At 39.2% G+C, this 26,244-nt stretch overlaps 1 protein-coding gene and 1 long non-coding RNA gene across 4 annotated transcripts in view; one reads left to right on the top strand and one right to left on the bottom strand.

Moving 5' to 3' along the window:
* Positions 1-1,061: 1,061 nt before the first annotated feature.
* On the bottom strand, positions 1,062-24,743 carry TMEM165 (transmembrane protein 165). The gene is made up of 6 exons (XM_033106147.1): positions 24,204-24,743; positions 12,252-12,477; positions 8,081-8,256; positions 7,375-7,551; positions 1,977-2,082; positions 1,062-1,590 (listed from the first exon to the last, which is right to left on the bottom strand). The coding sequence occupies exons 1-6, from the start codon at positions 24,726-24,728 to the stop codon at positions 1,514-1,516; spliced, it is 1,287 nt and encodes a 428-aa protein (XP_032962038.1). The 5' UTR covers positions 24,729-24,743; the 3' UTR covers positions 1,062-1,513.
* Positions 24,678-26,244, top strand: part of LOC117022240 (uncharacterized) — a 52,425-nt gene continuing 50,858 nt past the window's right edge. For 2 of the 3 annotated variants that reach the window (XR_004423009.1, XR_004423008.1), the window contains exon 1: positions 24,680-24,811. This is a non-coding gene — a long non-coding RNA (uncharacterized LOC117022240). Of the gene's footprint in view, positions 24,812-26,244 lie in introns of all 3 variants that reach the window. The other variant, XR_004423011.1, reaches the window with a different exon arrangement.

The following is a 26,244-nucleotide window of genomic DNA, read 5'->3' as shown; positions in this document are numbered from 1 at the left end:
ACTTCATACCAGGAACATGGAGGAGTTTCTGCAGAACTGTCCTTTGGGTTGAAAGACACTATTGATGACAGTGTTACTGCACATGGTAATAGAACTTACCAAGCTGGGAGAAAGCAGTTACGCCACTTAGACGGAACATGTAGTTAGGACAGTAGTCAAGTTAGAGTATACTTAGGTGACAGTGATTACAAAGGTGCTATGATAAAATGAGGCAGCCTTACATAATCAGTAGTTACGGGCTGTAGAATGACATTGTCTGGTTTGACTCCCTGCTCTATCGTGTAACCTTGTATCAGTACCTGCTGCCTGACAGAACTGAGGGTTAACAGGTAAGACAGTGCTTTAGAACAATGCTTGGCTCCTGTTTTTCACATCAACTTTAGAAACTGGTCTATAAATATTAATACTACTTTGATAAATTAGAAAATTACGAACTTGTATAACAAAAGGGAAGACAAGCACTGGTCATACCACTTTTATTTACATTGTACCTATGTTACATTGTTTATTCAATATAGAAAAGATATGAATACACTCATAGTATTCTTTTAATTTGGTAATTCCACGTGGTCAAATATTGACTGTTTTTATATTGGGTTTCCTACCCAATTTAAAAAAAAAAGAATGGAACTGGTAAACAATTCTCATATTATTGATACAACAGTACAGTCATCCCGCAGTTCCATGACTCCACTCCCAACGGATGCTGAATTCTCTTACATAAAGTGTAGTGCTTTCATAGCCTACACACATCCTCTGTTATACTTTAAATCATTCCTAGATTATAATACCTAATACAATGTAAATGCTATGTAAATAGTTGTTATACTGTAGTTAGGGAATAATGACAAGAAAAGTCTGTACATGTTTTAGTACAGACACAACCATCCCTTATAGGCCTAACTACATAGTACATACATCAGCAACAATGTAACACTTCAGGTGTTTTCGTGGTTGTTTGAATCCGTGGATGCTGAACCCATGGATACGGAGAGCTGACTATATATAATACATTTCTCTTACTCTTTTTGCTTTTTAAACAACCTAATTTATCTTAAAACTACTGCTTACTGGTTCAGGGAAATGCTTTACAAGACACAATTCATTCTGTCCCCAGAAAAAATTTTAAGATAAACATCTTAAAATGCTTCAGTGATCCAGGGAGAAAAAATGTAGATTCCTTATAAAGGGGTCAGTGCAGAAAGAAAATCAAATGGTAGACTCCACTGCACAGTGGTTCTGTATACATCCCCTGTGAAAAAGCTAAGAAAACCCTCAAAAAACAGACCATGTTAACGTGATTATACTGGAGAAAAGAAAAATCCACACTTAGACATCAGGTTTCTTTAAAAAATCCATGTTGCAAATAGAATCAATGATCATTTCTTTTGGACATAATCAATAATAACTCATTGCTACAAAATACAGTATTTTCTATCACTTTTAGTTATATACTATGTACATAAACACAAGAGTTACCTATCTTAAACTAAATATAAATGAAAATAGCTTGTTAAAAACCAGAATCAGGACTTATAAATAGTGCAGAAACTGCAAATGCCAGAAATACGATGCCTCCTATGATTGTCACTGTAAAAGAAGAGAAAAAGTTTAAGGCAAAATTCCTCTATGGAGCCAAGACATTAACCTTAAAAACAAATTAGAAACACTTAAACCCCATTTCCTCAGCAAAGAACACTTCACATGCCTGACTGAACAGTGAGAATCAGTCTTCAAAGCTACCGTGAACCCAGTACTGCTTATGGGTGGATCTGTATTTCACATCTACACAGACCATGTTGGCAACAGCAGGGCCAGTGAACTTCTAAGCGAAGCTCATTACAAAGACCAAGTCTACTTCAAAAGTAATAAACTTAAAGAATTAAAACATAATGCCCCTTTCTAATCTCTCAGTGATGCGAAGAGTTAAAACAAATGGTATTTTCTTTGTAACTGAAAGGAAGAAAACCACTTACCAGTTCTGACAGAGATTTTTTGTGCTATCATTCTTCCTCCAATTACAGCCAATCCAGTGCATAGGCTGTGGCCCACTGTTCCACCCACTGCTACACCACAGGGGTCCTAGAAACAAATACAGCTCTTAATTCAGCCAGGGTTGAAACTGTTACCTGAGAAAGATAACTAGTACGCAGTGAAAACAGAAGTCAACAACAAAAGTGTAAAACAGAATAATTAAGATTTATGAAAAGTAATAGCTGCTTTCCAATATGTTCCATTTTACCTAGGACCAGAGATAAAAGTAGAAAAAACTCAATGTGTAAGGTCAAAATAGTCCTAAGTGACAAGTGCTAGGGACACTTAACCAGGGCCTCTCTTCCCGTAGGCAGTACTTGATGAAGTGAAACCCAGGCAGCTTTTACAGCCTGACCGCTTCCCAAGAACAGAGACCCCTGCCTCCCTTAATCTCTGGTGCCCTCACTGCTGGAGCTCAGCACCAGAAACAATATTCATTCAGTAAACACTTGCCACCAGAGAGAACTAGGCACACTCATTGTTACGACCGGTAAAAGTTTTCCAGAAAAGACAGCCCTAAAGAATGAGCGGGAGGATCTGACTGTTTTGTGGAGGTGGGAACATGCTAGTAAATGGCAACAGGCCAGGAGTAAGGGAAAACTACAGAGTGCTTCCGCATTTCTAGAGAACCATGAATCACAAGAAAGAGTCCATCAAGGTAGGAGGGGCCAGGTCACTGAGGATCCTCTAGGCTTAGTTAGACTTTCAGACACTGGTTGGTTTTGAGCTGGGGAGTGACAACAGATTTATGCTTTAAAAGTCTAGGAATGAACTGGAGGGGAACAAGACAGAAGGCAAGGGGATCAATTGGGAGGCTATTGCAATAGTCCTCCCTGGTAAAAAAAAACTGTCGGCCTGGATTGGGGTGGGAGACTACAGGCAGAAGAGCTGTAGGTTTAAGCTCTTCTGGGTTTAAGAGAAATTAAGGAGGCATTCTTGATATACCTTCGTGATAAGTGAATGATAGGTGCTGGGAAGAGAAAAGTCAGGCATGACACCCAAGTTTCTCACCCATAATTTTCTGGGTAAATTACAGTAATACTAATGTGATTAAAAGGGAAACCAATGCAGAAAGACTATCCATGATGATGAGAGTTAAAAGTGGAGAAGTCCAAGAGTCAGTTGAGTGCAATGGTGAATAAACGATGAGATTGAATATAATAACCCTGGGAGAGAATGTAGGACGAGGACGTTAACAACGCAATCATGAGGAAAGGAACACTGAAGGGATGACAGAGGAAGAGGTGTTCAAAGGAGACTGAAAGCGGGGCCAGGCAGTGAGCCTCCCAGGGTGGCTGCAGTGAACTCAGCACCACATCAACGTGACCAGTGAGGGCAGGAACGAGCCCACTGGGATTTGTGAGCAAGGAAGAGCAAACCTGTTCCCATCACAGCCAGGTCATCTGAGGGGAAGGGAGGAGAACTGAGGAAAGGGTAAAACTTTTTCAGATGAGAAAAACTTGTTCATACTAAAATGTTCACAAAATTGGGTGGCAGAAAGGCAAAGGTTTAAGTTGTAAGTGGGGACCTGGGTCCTGGGATCCAGAATACAGGAGGGAAAGGCCTGCCACTGGGATCGGTGGAAATGAAGCAAAATGATTTCTGTTTCTCTGAAGGACGAGGTAAGGCTGTTTGCTGAGGGGTGGGCAGTGTGTGTGCAGTGACTGGGAAAATGGAGACAATTTGAAACATCTGTAAAGAACAGAAGAGTGGGACTACATGTCCCAAATTGTTTGTATATCATACAACTTCTAAAACTGGTAACCCAGAAGATGGTTTCATTCTATTCGGAAGTGATACCTGAAAAAAAATCACTGGATTAAATAAAATTAAATAGTTCCCTTAATACAGGATTTTCCAGTCTTTGTTATTTTGTATACTTAAATCTTCAAAAGAAAAAACCAAGATATGATAGGGATTGCATTAAATCTATATATATTGCTTTGGGTAATATGGCCATTTTAACTATATTGATCCAATCCATGAGCACGGAATGTCTTTACATTTCTTTGTGTCTTCTTCAACATCAAAATCCCAATGGAATTTTTTAAAGAAACAGAACAAAAAAAAAAATCATCAGATTTGTATGGAACCACAAAAGACCCCGAATAGCCAAAGCAATCCTAAGAAAAAAAAAGGCTGGAGGTATCACACTCCCTGGCTTCAGCTTGTACTAAAAAACACCAATAATCAAAACTATGATATTGGCAGAAAAACATACATATAGACCAATGGAATAGAATTGAAAACCCAGAAATAAACCCACATAAATATGGACAGATAATTTTCGACAAAGGAGCCAAGAACAATGGAGAAAAGACAGCCTCTTCAATAAATGGTGCTAGGCAAATTGGAAAGCCATGTAAAAAAGAATGAAACTAGACTGTTACCATGTATCAGAATTAACTCAAAATGGATCAAACACCTAAACATAAGACTTGAAATAATAAACTGCATAGAAGAAAACATGGGTACTAAACTTACGGACCTTGGGCTCAAAGAAGATTTTATCAATTTGACCTCAAAAGCAAGGGACATGAAAGCTAAAATAAATGAATGGGGAGTATATCAAATTAAAAAGCTTTTGCACAGCAAAAGAAACCATCAAGAAAGAGGCAACCAACCATATGGGAGAAAATGTTTGCAAACAATGTCTCCATAAGTTGCTAATATCCAAAATATATAAGGGACTCCTACAATTCAACAAAACAAACAACCCAATTGAAAAATGGGCAGAGTACCTGAATAATCATTTCTCCAAAGAGGACACACTGATGACAAACAGACATATGAAAAGATACTCAACATCACTAATCATCAGAGAAATGCAAATAAAAACCACAATGAGCTATCACCTCACCCCAGTCAGAATGGCTATCATCAACAAGACAAATAGTAACAAGTGTTGGAGAGGCTGTGGAGAAAAAGGAACCCTCATACACTGTTGGTGGAAATGCAGACTGGTGCAGACGCTATGGAAGGCAGTGTGGAGGTTCCTTAAAAAAATTACGAATAGAATTGCCATATGACCCAGCAATCCCTCTCCTGGGTATCTACCCAAAAAAATCTGAAAACATTTATCCATAAAGACAAGTGAGCTCTAATGTTCATTGCAGCTCTATTTACGGTGGCCAAGACATGGAAACAACCAAAGTGTCCTTCGACAGATGAATGGATAAAGAAGTTGTGGAATATATACACAATGGAATACTATTCGGCGTTAAGAAAAAATGAAATAGGACCATTTGCGACATGGATGGATCTTGAGATTATTATGCTAAGCAAAATAAGTCAGACAGGAAAAGTCGAGAACCATATGATTTCACTGATATACGTGGGATATAAAACAAAGCAACAAAGGAACAAGATAAATGAAAACTTATAGACACAGACAATAGTGGTTAGCAGAGGGTAAGTGGGGAAAGGGGTGGTAGAAGAAGGTAAATGAGGTCAAATATATGGCGATGGAAGGAGAACTGACTCTGGGTGATGAACACACATGATATATAGATGATGTATTACAAAACTGTATACTTGAAACCTATGTATTTTTACTAAGCATTGTCACGCCAATAAATTTTAATTAAAAAAACAAACAAGATACATTTGCCAAATTTATTTGACCCTGGAATCTTCTCCCTCAAGTTTCTCTTTTTTTTTTAAATGTTGGAAGCAGAAATAAAGTTCAGACTAAAACAGATTGAACTAGACTACTATGTGGTTTATACAAAAAATTACCAAAAATCAGAAATGTTAAGGGAGCAAAAAAGAGAGAACCACATTTCTGCCCTTAAGAGCTCGTTACCTACCCTCGCAGTGCTGGTGGTGTGGGGGGCAGCTAACAGTGAGTGTTCACTGTGTCAGGGACCCTGCATGCTTTACTTTGTTTCACAGAATAATCCGCGTAGTAGGTCGCAGGAAGGTGCTACGTATGTGACCACACAGCGAGGCTCAGACCCAGTCAGCACGTGCCACACTGCTAGACCAAGGTGACTCACACGGACGGAATCATGAGCCTTTCACAAGTCACTGCGCCATTCAGATGGCAGTGTTAGGGGACGGTAACGATTCTGCCATCGCGACAGCTCACCCGGGCAGAACCACCACTACAAAGTGAAGTCCTAATTCTGGCCATCAGAAAGCTAATAAAAAAGGCTAGAAATCAAGAAGATAGGGCAAAGCCTTTGAAGTGACCTTTTAAAAGAAAGTTTGTTTTAAAATATGGGAATCAAATGAAAAACTGAATTAAGTGGTTTTTTTTCCTCCAAAAGAAAGCATTTTTCAGGCTTCTCTGACAAAACAGCCTTGCTGTAACTATATTAGTCCTGCTCTTAATGCTTGTTTTAAACTGCAGCATACTGTGTTGAGGGATTGGTTCTTTTATGGTAGGTACTTCCTAGGAGTTAAAAACAAATCAAGCTTGTTACCTACTAAATCCTACCATCCAATAAAACCAATGTAATTTAACAGATAAATAATATTTGTTAAGACCAAGAAAAATCTGAAAAGTAACAACAGCATTCTAAAAGTTCCACAACCATCTCCTCAGTAAATCTTAATAAATCTCTGTGAACATGTAAACTCTACTATTGCTCTCAAAAAATGGTTAAAATTTTTTAAAACACGGATATCTTTTAAGTATGTGGCATTTAACAAGTATGAACAAGACCTAGTGGAAACAGCTAGAAGGCAGACAGCCTTGGCTGTGTTCCTCATCCCCGCTACCCACTGGTCACGTCCTCAGATAAGTCGCCCTATCTCTGGGCCTCAGGTTCTTTATCGGAAGAGCAATGGTTAGAACAAGATGATCTGAGGTCTCTTCAGGCTTCCCATCCTAGGACTTAGTATTCTGGGGCTAGGACTTAACCAATTTCCTCAGTCACCTTTGCAACACTCTATTTCTTTAACACAAGGAATGGAAGAAGCCATAGATATCTACTTTAAGATATTTAATGCCAAATTGGCCTTCAATAACATGTCAATTTATATTCTCAACAAGTACACAAAGGAAAGTTCTGAGAAAAGAAAATCAAGCCAAGACAACTGCCACAGCATCATTTCAGTGAAACTGAAGGGAAGAAGTATTCGCAAGATGAGTCAAAAGAGAGCAATTAAAGTTTCCACACAAGAACACACGTGCCATCTGACTGACTAGAAACTGGGAGAAGTTAGGTTTTAAAGAGGAGCAGCATTACTAGTGCTAAAAGCAATAGTCTAACAGATGAAATAATCCCGTGGCCCCCCCTTGACATTGTCCAGTGCCCTGTGGAGCAAAGTAACGTTAGTTCTGCTCTAACAGAACTTGAATACAGAAGCAGTCGTCTCTCAAGTACCACTCACCTCTCTAGCTGCCAGAACAATCGTCGTTAGTTGAGAGCGATCACCCCACTCTGCTAAGAATGTTAATGTAAGAGCTTGAACAAAGATTGGTGAAATAAAATGCATCCACTTTTTCTGAGGTATCGTGTTTGTACCCGTTTCAACATCTGGCCCATTTAAGAGTTTGGTTCGTTGAAACTAAATTAAAAATAAAAAATGGTATTAACCCCAGGAAGCAAACAAAATAGCACAAAATTACTTAATCTTTCTTTTAAAAAGTGTTTAAAGTCTATGAAATATGCTCCAAGAAACTAAAGTTATGTGACGCCAAACTTCTTTTGAACCATTGGTCTCACACAGCAACAAATGGTATATTCTCAATTCTTCCATTCCTCCCCAACACAATAAATCAAACAGTAGTTACTGATTACCTGCTAGACTAGATACAAAGGGAGGAAACAACATTATAAACTATAGTCCCTGCTATTCAGATTCTAATTAAGGAACCTGATTACAGGTGTTCAGTATTCATGCCCACGTCTTCACCACATTCACACTAACCAGAGTCCTAGCACAACCAGGTGTAATGGAGACTAAGAACAATAAGCTAGTTTTTGTAGCGCACACATATCACTCAGCTACGGATGACCACTGGAAACCTCTGCATAGCGTTTATTCTTAGTCGAGGGCCTTTTTGGTCCAGATATTTAACAGTACTGCAACTTACTTCTTCATCTTTTTTCTTTAATTCTGCTTGAACTTCTTCCAGTTCCTCTTGACCTTCATCTGGACTCATCTTTAAGCCTTCCCGAAGCATTCTAATGCCAAAAATGGCAAATAATGCAGTGGAAACATAGTATGTATATACCCTGGGGATGACTGTGGTGGCATAGCCAAACAAAACTGGAAGAAAATGCAACAGTAATTCTGGTTAATTAGCATGTACCACAACCAAGGGGATAGCTCCCTTCAGTTTACCCGTTTTAAAGGGGAAATGGTTCACATTAGAAGCTCATCTAATAGGTAATAACCTTAAATAATTCCACGTCTTTCCCTTCACCCATATTGAACCCTTAGGTCTGGCCAATGACCTAACATAGCGTATCAAGAAATCAGAGGTCCAGATGAAGGCAGCATGTGTGGTACATGTGTGCCACAGGGACCTCTCCTGAGACAGGGGACTCTACAGATACATTCAGCCAGGGGCTGACTTGCTACATGTCGTGCAGGGCATTGTACTTTTAGGTAGAGGGGTCACTATGAAGCCTGCTAAGGATCCTGAGAACTTATAACCTAGAAGCTACACCATCTTCCCATGTAAGTGATACTTCATCACAAATCTTTAAATTACAAATTTTTATAGTGAAGAACCATAAGATTCTCATATGGCATGATTCAAACTCTGCTCCTTTGTAACTATTTAAACATCTTATGAACGAAAACTAATTCCTTATACATATATTAAAATAACATTTACAACAAACTTATTCAGTACCTAAGAGAACAATTGTAGAAGTTATACAAAAACTGTACTTTGAATCTTAACTGTGAAACACATTATATCAGTAATATCAGTTCAGTAATTAAAATTTAAAAACTATGAAAGGGCCAGAAGATATTTCCATATATGTAAAATAAATGCAGTTATTCTTTACTTCACCAGCTATTTTTAAAAAAATTTATTTAAGTGTGTTTTCCAGGACCCATCAGCTCCAAGTCAAGTAGTTGTTTCAATCTAGCTGTGGAGGGTGCAGCTCACAGTGGCCCATGTGGGGATCGAATCGGCAACCTTGTTGTTAAGAGCACTATGCTCTAATCAACTGAGCTAACCGACTGCCCCACCAGCTCTTTTTATAAAATGGGTGCAACACTTACAAATCTGCCTGAACATCAAGTGTATAAATGCACAGGTAAGTAAACTATTCCCTATTTCGTTATATTACAAAGTTGAAAAAAAAATTTAAATCATGTTTAGAAATATACCAAATCTATACTTATGTGCACATCTAAATTTGAATTATATATGTATATGTATGTGTACATGTATACACAATACAGATATGTATTTCCCAGCTCTGTCTACTGAAAAGGCCAAGAAGCAAAGACATTTCAGTGGCAGTGAGCCAATTCTGCACCCAGATCTTGCTTTCTAATAGCATTCCCCACTAAAAGCCTCCTCAGAGAAATTGCTAATTCCAGGACTGGCAAAGCAGGTACAAGATGAGCTTGCACTATCCCGTTTTACTAGAAAGTAAGGAAAAACAAAAACAAACAATGGCAGCATGTCACAAGATCATAGGAACCAATGTGCTGGGGCTCCCAGCCGCCAACTCTGGGATGATTTAAGCAACAATATAGTTAGGTATTAATTATAAACCACTGAAAAAGGGAATTCATGAGTTTATACCAATAATAGAGAAACGAATGGGGGAGGAAAGAGAGCTTTCCCCCCACCCCCCTTTATTTTAAGCCATTGTTTCTCAGTCTAGTTGTAGGGCGCAACTCCCTGGCCCATGCTGGAGTCTTGCACTCCACCCACTGAGGCAGTCGCCGCAGGTCGTTGGTCAGCCCACTTGCGGTAGCACGTCAGCACACAGCAGCTCACAGCAGTCCATGGCCAGACGCACTGACCTCCGGCTATTCACGGCAGCCCAGCTCCAGGGAGAGCTGTTGTTCACAGTCCTAGCTGTAGAGGGTGCAGCTCACTGGCCCATGTGGGAATCGAACCAGCGTCCTCCGTGTTAGGAGCACAGCGCTCCAACCACCTGAGCCACCGGCCCACCGGAGAGCTTTTTCTTAGAATAGTATGCCCAGCTCACTGGTAAAGGCGAATGGGGTAAGTAGAGTTAGAAAGCCATTTTGCAGGCATCAAGGGATAATTTAGATCATGTAAGAGTCATCAACTGACACTATAGGGAGTAGGGTATTTGCATGGTTTTAAAGTGTCACCCTAAAGATTGTGTATTAGTTGGAAAGGAAGAAAAAGAGTACACAAGAGAAATCTTAATTTGGTGCTTAAAATCAACGAGGGCCATGAACACATAAACTAATTTAAAAATAGTTCTGTCATCTCATTAAGAGACCCATTTCCAACTTTTAAAAACTATTTAAATATGTAAAATATTGTGCTTTGATCAACTGTGTATTAATAACTATAACTCAATCCATAAAAATGTTAATATTTAGAGACTTAAAGGAAATTTTCAGCATTTTTTAAAATTTATTTTATGTGCATATTTTTGCTCTAAACATGACAGTATGATCCATAAAAAATTTTCAAGTAAAAAATTATAATTGTTAGAGTAAAATTGTATGAGGAAAGTAAGTGAGAATGAGAATTAAAAGAGAAATAAGAACAAAGTAAATTTCCAAATGTTAAAGGAGAGTTTATTCATGCTTTTTTTAAAGGAATGATGGTGATAGTATCAAATTGCTAATGGTATTTAGATTCCATTGGGTATATTTTAAAAGAATACATTAATAGCTCTATTTTATACAATATATCAGAAAGTAGATCTTTGCCACTTTAATTTAAGATGAAAAGTTTTAGATAACGTCAACGTGACAGGGAGTATATAGTTTTTCAAAATTATCTTAGACTCAAGGAAAAGGTTTGAAGACTACAGACACAACCTATTCTTTTAAACAATAGAGGTGAGAAGGGCTGTCAGAGTACCAGCAGCTCGAGGGAGGCGGGCAGAGGGCTAGTAGAGAAGAGACTCACCCCATTTACAGCTGAGGAAATGGAAATGCACAAGAGATGGGGGAACGGATGGAGCCAGTTTCTGAGGAGGGACTGGGCAGAGAGAGCATGGCCTTCTAGTTATCCTTGAAGCTCAAAATTTCAAAAATAAAACTCTCTGATATTATTTAAACTAATTCCAAACAAGTAACTTCACTATATACAACTCTCCAATTTTCCTATTTCCTACAATCAAAATTTACTTTTGAAGATAAAACTGTTTTGACTGTGAAATATGAAAAATGCTAATAATAATTTCTAAAATGTGAAAGGTAGTCAAATTATTTTAATCATTAAAATACTCATAAATATGTTTTAAAAGACCTAAACTTTAATGAGCATCCAAGCAGCCAGAAACAGACCTTGCTGAGGAAACGGGTGAATGAGCACTTGAAATGTAAAATCTCATTTTAAAACAGACCACAACTCTCTATAAGGTAGGTAGATATTATCTCCATTTTACACTTGGGGAACCTGATGCTCAGAGAGGTTAAGTAACATCATTACGCTCATACATGGCAAAGTCAGACTCCAATTATGTCAGCCTCTAATGGTGAGCTCACCATTTCCTACCCAACTACATGGCTCGCGGTTGCTTTTGAATCAAAGACTAAGTTATGTTTAATTATTTAGTGGTAAAGTTTACTTTCTTGTGGTCTAATTCTTTGAAAAATTGAAGCCTATATAAGAGTAACACAAACTAGGAATCTAAGAACGTTTCTTTCATTCCTTTACCTAATGGGTAAGAACAGCTTAATACAACACAAACTGAAAGTGACTCCTCCGTTATTGCCAAACGTCCCTCAACAGGACAATATGCAATCTCTGTGGTTGCTTCAATCCTACTTCTAGGATATCACATACAAATAAGCTTATCTGAACTGAAAAGAAAAAAAAGCAAGGATACACAGCAAAAGCAAGGATTACAAACTAGTGAATAAATGAGTCCGTATCTTGACTGAAGAGTTGAAAATTTAATTTTAAAAGTGTAATATAGTTTTTAGGAATTTATGTACCCAAACCATTTTCTGTTTACTAAATTTTGGAACATGAACCAAATTCCAACATGAATCGTTGAATGATTCAATGAACTCAATGCCGAACACCATGCTTTCTCCTAAATTTGGTGAACTCATTAGGAGGGAAACACACTCACCTGATAAGCATGTCATTAGGCCCAAGGCAAGCATAGCACCAGCCAGCACTGTCAGGCGGTTATAGCGCATTGCCATAATGGCTGCAATAAAAAACGTCTTATCACCCAGTTCAGATACAATGATAACTGATATGGCAGCGACAAATGCATGAATAAATCCTAAATTAGTTTGGGTAGCTGGATCTTCTTCATTGGTATGAACTGGAGCAGCTGGTGTAGGTCCTTTCTGAAATAAAAAAAAAATAATAATTACATATATCAGCAAGTTTTTGAAAGAAATCATTATTTAAAACTCTTATTTTGTATGTGAATTAAAACTGTTTTTCTGTCATGGTCATTAGACTTATGTACTATCTAATCACTTTGTTTGAAAGCCATTACTAATGATGGAAACATCTGATGGTTGTTACAATGCAGATCCAAGTACAATTCTACAAAACAATTTAAGAAATAAAAACACTGTAGACCAACTATGTTCACACATTAAAATTACCTTATTTTCTAAGTGTTTATGAGTTGAGATTTATGAGTAGAGCTATGTCTCATTCAAATTTTCATTTGTAACTTAGGTGGAAGACCAAGGTATGTTTGTCAAACATTCAAGTCACAGGAAGCTGAGAGAAATGTCATTGACATTTTAGAGGACAACGTAAGAATCAGTAAGCTCTCAACAAGCTGGAGCGAGGTGGCTCTAGGTAAGATAAGCTCTAACGTAAATGGATCTATGGATGGTCACCAACACTATCCAGGCAATAGTATGGCCTAATAAAAAAGGCAAACCAGAGTTTTGGTTGGCATTAAGGTCATTTTAAGTTGAAAATGTGACAAAGCTCCAAAAGGGCAACAAGCGCTTTGAGCATTTTAGAGTTAGTGACACATCCATCATTCTATGCTGCTCAGTCTTTACCCAAAGTTCTGTACTGGTTCTGAGGCACCACATGTTAAGAAGGCACTGCCCTCTGAAGATCAGATGGAACAGACTGAAGTTTGGCAAAATACTGCTGGGGCCAAGTCCCGCTAAGAATATTTTCTACACTTTTAAGGGATTGCAAAAAAAGAAAAAAGAAGAGGGAGGGAAGAAGGAAAATTATGCAACAGAGACTATAAGTAGCCTGCAAATATGTAGCCAAACCTAAAATATTTATTATCTGGCCCATTACCAAAAAAGTTTGCCAACTCAGGCTCTAAAATAACCATGTAAGGGGGACCAGGAAGTCCTAGTCTGCCTATGTTCCAATAAATGAGAAAGTCTGTATGTTAATCTGTATGGTCCTAAGAGGTAGAACTAAAAAAGTTGGCAGATTTGATCTTAACACAGAGAAACGATTTCTACCCCAAGAGAGCCAGCCACCTGCAGCTGAAATGGACTGCTAGAGAAGGTGGCATGTTCCCTCCTCAGCTTCAGACTTCTAGGGAAGGCAAACACCATTTACAGGAAAGGCACTTTAGCAGTGGGCCTCAACCACGGGGATTCTGTCTTCCCGGGGACTTGTGGCAATGCCGAGACATTTTTAACTGTTGACAACTAATGAGAAACTACTGGCATCTAGTGGGTAGAGCCCAGAGATGCTGCCATGAACAGGACATAACACAAGACAGCCCACCCCCAACCCCAACCAAGAATTTTCTAATCCAAAATATCAATAGTTCCCAGGTTGAAAAACCCTGAACTAGATAAATCACTTCTAAAGGTCTCTTTGCCTAATAGTCTACCTGTAATTTTTAAAGCCTATGAATCTCTAAAAGCCTAAGAGATAAAAAAGAAAAAGAAACCCAAGAATGTATGTGACTTCTGACAGGGTGAAAAACACTTACTTTTATTTACAAAGACCCCAGTCAGAGATGTCACAGATTAAGAATAAAATCCTAAATTCTTACTGTGCCTATCATTCCTTCACACATGACATAAACTTGACTCCCAAATTCCATAGTAAAGACAAGAAAAATTTAAGAATTACTCAGCCTAGACCTCTGAGCAAAAATTCGGGAAATTTAACATTTTAGAAAATACAACGTGTGATCAAACAATACGGTGAATGTTTAAATAAAAAAATTATTACAGTAAAAGACACATTGCCATTAATCCCCCTCAAAACACCCCCCCTCACTTTGAACCATTATTCTTGCCGCTTTCTGAACCGGTTCTGGAAGTCCTCTTTCATGTCTTTAGTTGAGCTATCATGGCTGCCTCGATGTCCTGAATTGATTCAAAACACTTAAATTTCATGTTTGGGGAAGAGCCTGTAGTCGCACGGTGCCAGATCCGGTGAATAAGACAGATGAGGACACAACCATAATGTTTTTATTTGACAGAAATTGCCGTACCAGAAGCCAAGCGATGTGTTGACACGGCGCCTTTCCGTTGTGATCACAAAATACAGTGAATGCTGCTGCTGAGTGCCATGGGCGGAAAGGCAGGGATCTTCAATACAGGAAGCAGCACGCTGAACCTTAGTAACAGTGTGTGACAAGTCTCAGCTTGTTCGGTGCAGTCAGTCGGGTATGAATTATGGTTGAGAGAAGGTGTGTTTTCAAGTGTGCCATAAATCCTCCTCCATCATAACAAATGCTCCACATGGCTTCTGATATATGCACACATGGCTTCTGATATATGGCAGTTTCTGTCAAATAACAACATTACGGTGTGTCCTCATCCACCTTATCCACCAGATCTGGCACCGTACGACTTTTGGCTCTTCCCCAAAGTCCAAATGATTCAGGACTTCGAGGCAGCCACCACAGTGCAACTAAAGACACTCATGAAAGAGGACTTCCAGAACTGCTTCAGAAAGTGGCAAGAATGATGGGATAAATGTGTTCTAAGCGAGGGGGAATATTTTGAGGGGGATTAATGGCAATGTCTTTTACTGCAACAAATTTTTAATTTAAACATTCACCATATCGTTTGATCACACCTTGTACTTGGGGTTAGGCCTAAATCAAAAGGGTAACCTTGGGAGCCAGCTCTTGATTAAGCAAGTACCATTTTAGGGGATTCTAGCTTTCTCTGCATTACATTTTTGTTCCATCTATGCTGACGTTCCTTTAAAAAGGAGCTTCCTTTCTCTTTCAATAGCCGGTGAACATTAAGCATCATAAAAAATATAGCTTTTTAAAATTTTGTTTTTAATTATAAGCATTTTCATTTGCCTTTACTAATGCAACATTTTCCTCCTGAATATACCTTTGTATGAAGAAATTTCATTGTAAAATGTCTAGGATCTGAAATCCAAGAAAAACTTTAGGAATATATACCCTTAGAATGGTGCCTCGTACATAATAAGAACTCAGTTAATTAGTTATTGTAGCATACCACAATATGACCAGTTTACGCTTCCTAAAAATTTCATTAAGTTACTTTACTATTTAAGAAATGGTATTGGCCTTCATATGCCTAGAACATAAAATGTAAATACTTAATTCTGATAACTATCTACCCTCTCCTATCTAATCACATACCAGTTCCCAAATGAACCTTATGCTCCAAACTGAAGGATAAGGCAGAGCAGCACTGTCCAAATACAAAGTAATGTAAGCCACAGGATGTGATTTGAAATTTTCTGGTAGCCACATTTTAAAAAGGTGAAAACATGACATGATACTATATACAAAAAAAAACCTAAATACTACACCAAAAATTTGGAATAAATGAATTCAGTAAAGTTACAGAATCAATGTACAGTAATCTGTTGTTTCTATGCATCAACAACAAACTATCAAAACGAGAATTTAAGAATACAATCTTGTTTACAATTGCATCAAAAAGCATAATCCTTAGGAATAACTTTAACCAAAAAGGTGAGAGACCTATATTCTGAAAGCTATAAAACAATGAAGAAAGTACAAATAAGTGGAAGGATACACCTTGCTGGTGGACTGGAAGAATTAATATTGTTAAAGTGTCTTTACTACCTAAAGCAATACACAAGATTCAATGCAATCACTATTAAAATACCAGTGGCATTCTTCTCAGAACTAGAACTAATCCTAAAATTTATATGGAACCACAAAAGACACCAAATAGTCAAAGAAATCTTAAGAAAGAACAAAATAGGAGGTTATCACGCTCCCTGGTATCAGACTATATTATAAAGCTACAATAATCAAAACAGTATGCTACTGGCATAAAAACAGATATAAGACCAGTGGAATAGAACAAAGAGCCCAGAAATAAATCCTTGCTTGTATGGTCAATTTACCTATGACAAAGGATGCAAGATATACAATGGGGTAAAGACAGTCTCTTCAGTTAAGTGGTGTTGGGAAAACTGAACAGATACTTGCAAAAAAATGAAACTGGACCACTTTTTTACACCATATACAAGAATCAACTCAAAATGGATTAAAGACTTAAACGATAAGACATGAAACCACAGAACTCCTAGAACATAGGCAGTACACTCTTTAACATCACTCTTAGTCATTTTTTTTTTTTGGATACGTCTCCTTGGGCAAATGCAACAAAGGAAAAAATAAACAAATGAAACTACATCAAATTAAAAAGGTTTTGCACAGTAGGAAACCATCACGAAAACGAAAGACAACCTACTGAATGAGAGAAGATATTTGCAAATTACACATCTAATATGTGGTTATTGTCCAAAATAACACAACTCATACAACACCAAAAAAAATGAACAATGCAATTAAAAAATAGGTAGAAAACCTGAAAAGATATTCCTCCAAAGAGAACATACACATGGCCACCAGGCATATAAGAAGATGCTCGATGTCATTCATCATCAGAGAAATGCAAATAAAAACCATAATGAGATACGACCTCACACCTGTCAGAATTGCCATCATCAATAAATCACCAAATAACAAATGTTGGCAAAGATGTGGAGAAAAGAGAATCCTCATGCACTGTTGGTGGAATTGTATATTGGTGCAACCACTATGGAAAACAGTATGGAGGTTCCTCAAAAAGTTAAAAATAGAGCTGCCATACAATCTAGTAGTTCCAGTTCTAGGTATTTACCAGAAGAAAACAAAAATACTAATTCAAAAAGATATATGCACCCCTATGTTCACTACAGCATTACTTACAATAACCAAAATATGTAAGCAGCTAGATATCTACCAAGAGATGAATGGATAAAGAATTTATGGTATACATACACACAATGGAGTATTCAGCAATCAAAAAAAAATAAAATGTCATCTGTGACAACACAGATGGACTTTGAGGCTATCACACTAAGTGAAATATGTCAGACAGAGAAAAACAAATATGGTACCATATGATTTCACTTATATGTAGAATCAAAAAAACAACAACAAATAAGCACATGAAGAACAAAAAAGGTCAAAACAGATTATTTTCAATAATATTTTATTTAACCCACAATATGTTCAAAGTACTTCTCTAGGCGTATTTTAAAAATTAGAATGAGATTTTTAACATTCTTTTTCTTCACCCTAAGTCTGCAAACTCCAGCGTGTAGCTCCTCACCACAAGCATCTCATGCACATCTGTTTGGACAAGCCACGTCTTTTCAAGGCTTAAGAACCGCCACATGGACGTGGCTACAGTACTGCAGTGCAGCCCAAGAGCACGGCAAAGTTTTGGTAGCCACAGCCTCCAGCCACGCAGTCCTGCTTCTTTTCATTATCCTCCTCTTTATCTAGATTCCTCACGATCCAACTCAGGTAGAAACTCTTGAGCAACAACTCCAGTCTCTAATGATCCTGCTCCCGTGGAATAAAACAATGCACACTGGGGGCAAAGCGTCATGGCTCCTATGGGACTGAAACAAAGTTTAAGACTCAAGGAGCTTATCTTTTTGTATTAGAAACATGTATAAACGTACCCTTGTCATTTGCAATAAAGAAAGAAAATAACTGTCCATTAATAAGGTACTGCTAAAATAATTGGTAGTTTCATATATTGGAAATATTATCAAGCTAAAAGTAAGAATAAGAATGTTTTACGTATATTAATAAGGAAAAACCACTAAGATATTTAAGTTGAAAAAAATATATCATGTATATAGTCATTGCATATATGTGTGTGGACGGGGAGGGAGTTAGGTAGGTGTATAAAGTACATAGAGTTAATAATGCACACCAAATCTCAGGAAACAGTAACAGTGGGTGTTTCCAGGGAAGGAACCAGGACGACTAGAACAAGGATCAGCAAACTTTTCCTTAAGGGGCCAAATATTTAACTTCAACAGCCATAAAGTCTCTGTAGCAACTACCCATCTCTGATGCTGTAGCTTGCTATCCGCCATAGCTAATACTTAAATGAATGCGCATGGCTCTATTCCAATAAAACTTCATTTAAAAAAGTCAGTCAGTGGTCAACTACAGTTTGCTAACCCCTGAAATAGAATACAAGAGAAGAAAGAAACATACTTTTCATTCTACATTCTTCTGTACCTTTTGGAATTTTTATCATGCACATGATTAGATACTTGTGCACCACTTCAAAAATCTCTACCCAATCTCTAACTCCAGCTATGGAGGACCAATTCCTTGTAGGCTGTAAACGGCTTCAGGCTTCAGGCAGGTCCACCGGGAAAGTAAGTGCCCTGCACGTAGAAGTAGAGAGGCGTTAACAACTGTGGGGCAACCTTTGACCAATGGGGCACGTCGATTCTGAGGGTCATTTCATAAGGTTCCTTCAAAGTCTCGGCGGGATTCAGTACTGGTTCCTCATGCAATGGCTAACTTGAAAACGCATTGGGATACACGCATGTACCTCCTTCCCTGGACTGACAATTTGAAAGAATATTGGTATGTTGAGAACAGGGAGTAAACCATCAAAAGAATGGTTGTTGTAACCTCAGACTGAAAATCCTGTATGTTTATGGACCCGTTTAGAAGCAAGCAAGAAGCCCTTAAAAGTTTCTGAGAAGACACAAGCATGATTAAGGCACTGTGCTGACTAATGGATCTGGACAAAAAGAAGAGGATACCAGCCACTGAATCAATTATTTAGGAGGTCAGCTGCACAAGACCAATTTTGAAGACAACATAGAGAAGGAAAACATTCTGTTCGTGATAGAAAGGAAAATCAATGGAACCTTAGAAAGGGGGGAGAGTCAAAGATGGTAAGGTTTTCTGCCTGGTTGACTAAGAGACACATTAGTATTTCTACAAGGGATTGTGGGAAAGAGGAATAAAAATAAGGGGTTTGGTTTCAGACATGTTCAATTTGAGGTGATAAAAAGCATTTCAAATGAAGGTTTCCAAGTCCTACAAATGGGACACCTGAGTTTAGGCCAGCACAGCCTCAAGGTATGTATCTGGTTGCTGGCGGCCTAAATTTATCAGCGTGAGCTTTGCAAGTAGATACAATTTCTAAGGGAAAAGGCAGAGATTAAGTTGAAAAAAATGAGCCTTAGGAAATGTCTATATTTAGGGAAAGGGGTGGAGGAGGAAAAAAGGGAAAACAAAAATTGTCTCAGATATTTAGAAAGCCAGGCAGAATATCAGATGGTCACAATAGGGGCAATCCCCATTCGCTGGGCTACTAACTAGATGCCAGGCATTTTCATATACATTGATCCTCAAAACCTTAAGAGCTGTTATTCCAATTTAACACAAGAGGAGAACCTGACAACCAATAGCATTAATTAATTCCCCAGTTCATACAGCAAAAATAGGTTAGGACTCTTCAAAAGTGAAGTTAACAGTGTCAAATAAGAACTGAAAAAACACCCTGGCTTTAGGTAGGTTACTGGTATCCTTCAAAAATGGGATTTCAATAAAAAGACAGGGGCTAAAGCCAGATAATGGAAGACTAAAGCAAAGTGAAATTCCCTAGATAGAAATGTGGTTAATAACACTGAAGAATAGAAACTACTGGTATACCTCATAGATATTGTGCGTTCAGTTCCAGACTACCGCCATAAAGTGAGTCTCGCAATAAAGCGAGTTGTAATCTTTTTTGCTTGAGGAGGGACTTGCCTTCAATTTGTAAAAAACACACCATCTATGAAGCACAATAAAGCAAAGCGCAATGAACCAAGGTATGCCTGTAATGCAGTCAAGTAAAGTTAAATGAATACCTTTTGTTTTTTTCTTTCCCCAAATAGGAAAAAACCTGTGGACATGTGTAAGCAGATAGAAAGAATGAAAATAGAGAACAAGGTTTTAAGGAAGGAAAATATTGGAGATCAGAAGAGAAGAGGCACATGGACACAGAGAAGAGGTATAGGAAAGATGACAGTTTGACCAATACATGAAGAAAGGCAGAAAGTATGGGCAGAGAAGCAAATATTTAGATGTGTACAGAAGGGTCAGATGCAGTGGCTGTAGCTGAAGGACTGTATTCCACTATTCAGTTACACAGTTTTATACCACGGCAAGTAAAGAAATAGTGTTTTCCTTAGTACAAACACCACTATTTCAGTACTTTAATTTGCGTTCTTAAACCCAAATTTATTTACAGCTTGAGAGCAGGGTCAACAACTTATAATTTAAAAAACTTGCTGAATAAAACTCTTCTTTACTCAAAGTTAAAATTAGTTCCAAATTTTTTTTAAAAAAAGTACCTTCAAATAGAAAGTATTCTTTTATGCTTTCATGATCTTCAAGAGGAGGAGGGAAAAAAATGATAGTCAACAATGAAAAAATAATTCTTAATTCTAGTTCTAGAATTCAAATAAACAACGCTTGACTTTTAAAAAATTGATACAGGTACCGGCATGGGAACCTCCATCAACCATGATGAAACTAGAAAAGATGAAGATGCTGTCTTTGAAACAAAATCTGCAGTCTGCTACACCAAGAAAAAGACTGAGGGCCCTGCAAAAACACAAAACCAAAGTCGCTCAACAAGTTATCACACAAGAGGGTGATTATTTGAAGATAAAGGAATCAGAAGAAAATGCTTAGAATTGGCTTAAAACTGTCTCGTTGCCACTAGTTACTTTATAGTATGAAGTCAGAAAAACCTTTTACAGAAGTTGGAAAAATGTGCACAAACATATACGTGCAATTTAATGACACCACGGATAAACCTGGTTTTAAAAGATTGCATTGAAAGATAAAATTATGTTCTACTAAAATTTTTCCCTATTGTGTCTTTATTTGTGGATGGTTTAGTTTTTTAATATTTTTTATTAATGTTACTTGTTAATTCATATTAGAATATATGTTAACAAACATTTTCATTTTTATGAATATTTAACTTTATGCTTGTGAATGTTACTGATTTTAATGAATTTATAAATTCTAACATTTGAAATGCATTAACTATTTCACTAATTTTGTTTAATGAATTACTTTGATGGTAGAACACCAACAAATAAATTCAGTAACACAATGGCCATTTAATTCTGACACAAATCATGATCAAGACTACATGGCCTTTATCTTACATAGCTGTAAAGAGGCTGAAATGGATGAAGCAGGATTGCAACTTAATGAAAATGGAAAAAAGTTTAAAATATTGTGGAAGGCCTTCTCATAGTTAAAAGATAATAAATTAAAGAAATGCCAGGAAAAAGTAAAGCAGAAATACAGTAACAAGAATTTGTACTGGGTCAGGTAATAGGCTTTTGTGGCTTTATCAACTGTGCTATTTAACCAAAGTAGTTGTTCTTAGAACTTCCAGATTTCACAGCAAATTATAAATCACCTTTATTAAATCTATCTGATCTCCCTCAACTAGAGGGTATTATTACTCTGCTTAGAGAAGAAGTAAGAACTGAGTAAGTCACTAAAAGCATAAACTACATAATTGAAAGGATCTAAGTCATCTACAGTACTTTTTTTCATAGATTTGTAAATTGGGGTTTAATTGTAAGTTCAGAGTGAATTCCCCCAACTTTTTCTATCTGATTATAGAGAAAAAAAAGTACCCAAAGTAGAAAGATCTCTTAGAAATTCAGTTATCCCCTATAAGATACAACTGCATTTTCATAATATGTACATCTTATACTTGAATGCCTACCAATGAAGGAGAGATTTTTTCCCCCCTCCATTTTCATAAGTCCACTCTCACACAGTGGCATGAAAAGGGCAAGTTAAATACCCTGCCCTTTTAAAAGATGTACTGCATGTACTTGCAAAGCAAAACAGTTGAAGCTTCGCTTGCTTATACGATTATTAAATTGAACTTGTGACCATCTTACCCCCACCAACTGGGCAAAAAAGCAAATGATACTTGTATTACATAGTTTAGAAAACACGTGAAAGAAAAATCTCTTCCAGTATGCTGCAGTACTGCAAGCAGAGAAACAGTTGAACCATATCAAAGTTACATGAAAATATAATTAAAACAATTGGATTCTATTACAATATAGAACTAGAATAAATTCCTATCTAAAAAGAACCATCAAGAACATATCAAAATATTAAAGACAAAAATCATCACTATATTGTGCCGGCCCTTTCCCTCCACATCCCCAATTTTAAAGACAAGGATCCTTAAGACCACTTAAATATGGTCAGTGGACACTGCTGACTATTTTACAAGCTAGATTTTTTTCCTAGTTGTCTAACGGGTATTATTAATAGCCATAACCACCTCTATTTGTATCTTAAAAATCACTATATGACTAAAACTTTGATAAAAGGCCTGGAAAGTTACATTCAAAATGTATCTCTCTTTCACTCACAAAGTTACTTAACCTAAAATAGTTATTGTTTGGGAAAAAAACTTCTGATGAGTTAAATGATAGGAGGCTAAATGATAAACTCTAAGACTAAATTTCACAAATCAGCCTTTCAGTTCAATTTCAGAAGTGGAAATGATGAACAGAAGCTGAGCCCAGGAATGACAAGCAAGAGAAATCACTTTTAACCAGGAAACAGTAGGGAAGTCTTCACAGAGAGGATGTATCTATCTGTTGGTTCTTCAAAGATGGAAATGTTCTGAACAGTGTGCTTCAAGCTCACCGAAGCCTTTTTAGGGAGGCCTTTTGTTGGAGAGACTAGCAACGGAGCACATGGCACATCTCTAGTTTTGAGTAGAGCACATGAACAAGGGAGTGGTAGCTAAAAAGCCTGGAGGTTGATGGGAGCCAGATCAGGAAGAAACCTGAATATCCTGCGGAAGAGGCTGGACTGAAATCAGTATGCACGGGAACTCAGTGAAGATTTCTGAGAAGTAAAATAGAATCAATGTTTAGGAAGATTCATTAGGTGACGACAGGCTGAATGTAGCCCGGGGTGAGACTGGAGGGGGAAGGGGAGGAGTGCTGAGCGCCAAATGGTCCTCCTCTAGGGCTGAAGGCCTGAATTCAGGAGTCCACATTGGAAATGAGAAAGCCCAGGTCTGGTAGAGGGAGAATTTAAAAACGCTGCCGAGATTTTGAATACAAATGACGATGTGATTCTTATTAACATGAATGAAGACGTTAATTATCTATTGAGGCCAAAGAACAAAGTTCTGGTACACTTATAAATTTAGTTTTGGCATCCCAAACCGCTGCAGTACTCTGTACTGCCGAAGACTCATTATTCCTCTGCGTTCCTAAGGGCTACTTCCTACAAGCCAGAGCACGTTTTTAAAAAGTGAGAGTCATGTTTCATAATCCATATGTATCTGGCATAAAAGTCACAGGTCGTGCAAAGCTGAATTTGGGTAAACAGTTTGGGATAAGCTGTCTCAACAATGAAAAGGCCGATGTTATAATCATCAGAGAAGAAAAGTCTCCCAGCTGCCCTGTTAGACTTCCTACTTGGGATGAGTATTTCCAGCTCTATAGGATATATCTGATCAGCAAGACTTCCATCTAAGTCCTCCCGAACTAAAGGATTACAGCGGGCTCCTTGCTTGGGCTCCCCTTCCCCTCCCCCATAAGGAGCCGGGCGAGGCCCGGCCTGACCCCGGAAAAAGCGCCCTCCACAGTCTTCCATCTCCAAGAGCCCGGCAGGGCTCCCCTCCCCCCCGCCGGCAGCCCAGGGCCGAGGGCGGCGCTCTGGGCGGCAGTGAGCTTGGTACCCCGCGCAGCCAGCGCCGCAGCCTCGCCCACCCCAGCCCGTGCGGCTCACCTCCGCCCGGACCGGCTCGGGGACCTGCGCGGCCGCAGGCTGCGGCTGCAGCTGCTGGACTGGCGCCGGCGGTTCCTTGTTCCTGTGGCTCAGGTCTTCCTCCGGGACGGCCCGGACCCCAGCCGAGGCCCACAGCAGTGGAACCAGCAGGAGCAGAAGCAGCCGAGGGACAGATGTGCGGCCGCTATGCCGCATCGCCGCCGCCGCCATCCCGCCCGCCGAGACGGCCGCCACAGGAGGAAGTGTGGGCGACGGGAAGCCGGGATCCCGAGTCGCCTCTGCGGCGCCGGCCCTCAGGCCTCGCCGCTGCCGCCGCTTAGTTAGGAATCGGCACCATGCGGGCAGTGGCAGTGGCGGGCGTGAGGCTTCGGGCAGGCGGCCGTGAGGCTTCGGGTAGGCCGATGTCCGCGGCCGCCCGCTCGGCTTCCCCCTCTCCCGCGATGGCCACACGACTCCGCCAACTGTCTCCGTGCGGCCCAGCCCTGATTCCTCCGGGCCCCGCCTCTGCTCGTGACGGCCTCCCATTGGCCCAGCGTCCGCCTCGGCGTCGTTACGTCTTCGGGCAGGTTGAGGTGCGGCTCGCGCCGTCTCCCCATTGGACCCCGCAGGTACCGGGCGCCACGTTACCTTCCTCTGCTCGCATCCTTCTCGCGCTCTGCCTAGGACCCTCTTCCTCTCGCTCTGCCCACGGGCCCAGGACTGCGTGGCACGTTACTTCTGCGCCTTTCTGAGACTTCTGCCCTAATATCCAGGCCGGTCTTTGTTTTCTCTTAACCTTTCCTAATTGACAATTAGTTCGAGCGCCCTGGTTACGTGGCACTTGCTGCGGGAACCGCCACACCTAGCTTGGGTCCTCACTCCCTGACAGATTCTCCGTGCCGTCTCCGACGGCGCTGAGGACTAAATTCTTAGAGGGTCAAGATGAGATTATGTACAGCAAACCTCTAAAACAGGACTTCGGAAATAACACGAAAATGTTCAAGTCTTCTTTTAGATACTGTTTGTTTGCCTGTAATCACCCCCAGACCCAAAACATCTAATATTGACCTTATCCGGCAACACCTTTCTGGTTTGGATGTTTTGTGCTGCATCTATGTTAGACTGGCCTCTCACAATGTTTGGCTTTTCGAACTGAGTTTAGGAGATTTTTGAAGGATGGAGGTTGGGGCTGGGCAAGAGTAGAAAACAGGACGGGGTGGGCTTGAGAATATTTTTACATTTTATATTTCTAAAAAGTTGAGCTATTTAGTTATCAGAAGTTTGACTAAGACAGTGCTAACCATGTGCCAGGCACTCTTAAATACTTTACCTGTATTTGCATATATGAAACTTGTATTTTGTGAAGAGCTAAGGAAGGTTATTAAATACTGGAACAAGAAACGAATCCACTAAAACAATCTGGCAAAGTGGACAAAGCTTCTTGGAGTTCACTAAAGAAACCATGTATGTCATGGGTTAGTAAAGGTTTTTCCATGCTGTTCCTCCTGTCTGTAATTAACTCACCCCATTGTATCACTGTAAACGAGTTAAACTTCCAAAACGCGTTCAGGCCTGACCTCTCAGAAATATTCCCCCAATACTTCCTCTTGCAGAACTCATCTCTCCTTGCTTCCTGCTCCTGTAGCTAATGCGCGCTTCTATTATTGTGAAAGTAACCAAGATGCCTCCTACACAGTTTGGGGTACAACTGTTGTACCTCCCAGTTCATCTGGAGTCAAATGTGTGAACCCTCACAGACCCGTCATAGGAAACCCAGAAGGGCATGCTGTCCTCCCTCGAGCTCCCTCTCTTTTATGCATACATGATTAGCTGTGCCTAAGAGGTACCGGAAAGGGAGTCTAATGTCTCATTCTCATGGCTGAGGTAGAAGGGTGAATATAACAAAACTGGCCACGTGTCTCTGATTCCTGGAAGGTTCTTGACATACTTTCTGGGATGGGCCACCCACACCTGAGCTCTCTAACAGGAAGTGCTCCTGGCCAAATTCCCAGTCACCTCAGCAGAGGAGGCAGCGAGGACTTAATGGGTTACAGAGTGGGAG

This window comes from Rhinolophus ferrumequinum, chromosome 5 (assembly GCF_004115265.2).
Source record: "Rhinolophus ferrumequinum isolate MPI-CBG mRhiFer1 chromosome 5, mRhiFer1_v1.p, whole genome shotgun sequence".
Taxonomy (NCBI): domain Eukaryota; kingdom Metazoa; phylum Chordata; class Mammalia; order Chiroptera; family Rhinolophidae; genus Rhinolophus; species Rhinolophus ferrumequinum.
The sequence above is the reverse complement of the archived record's forward strand: the minus strand, read 5'-3'. Positions and strand labels throughout refer to the sequence as shown.

Coding starts and splice junctions, on each gene's coding strand:
- TMEM165 (XM_033106147.1), bottom strand. CDS start 24,728: ATGGGAGGCCGTCACGAGCAGAGGCGGGGCCCGGAGGAATCAGGGCTG. Junction 7,552..8,080: donor TAAAGAAAAAAGATGAAGAA/GTAAGTTGCAGT, acceptor TTTTTAATTTAG/TTTCAACGAACCAAACTCTT. Junction 2,083..7,374: donor TTGTTCTGGCAGCTAGAGAG/GTGAGTGGTACT, acceptor ATTTGTTTCTAG/GACCCCTGTGGTGTAGCAGT.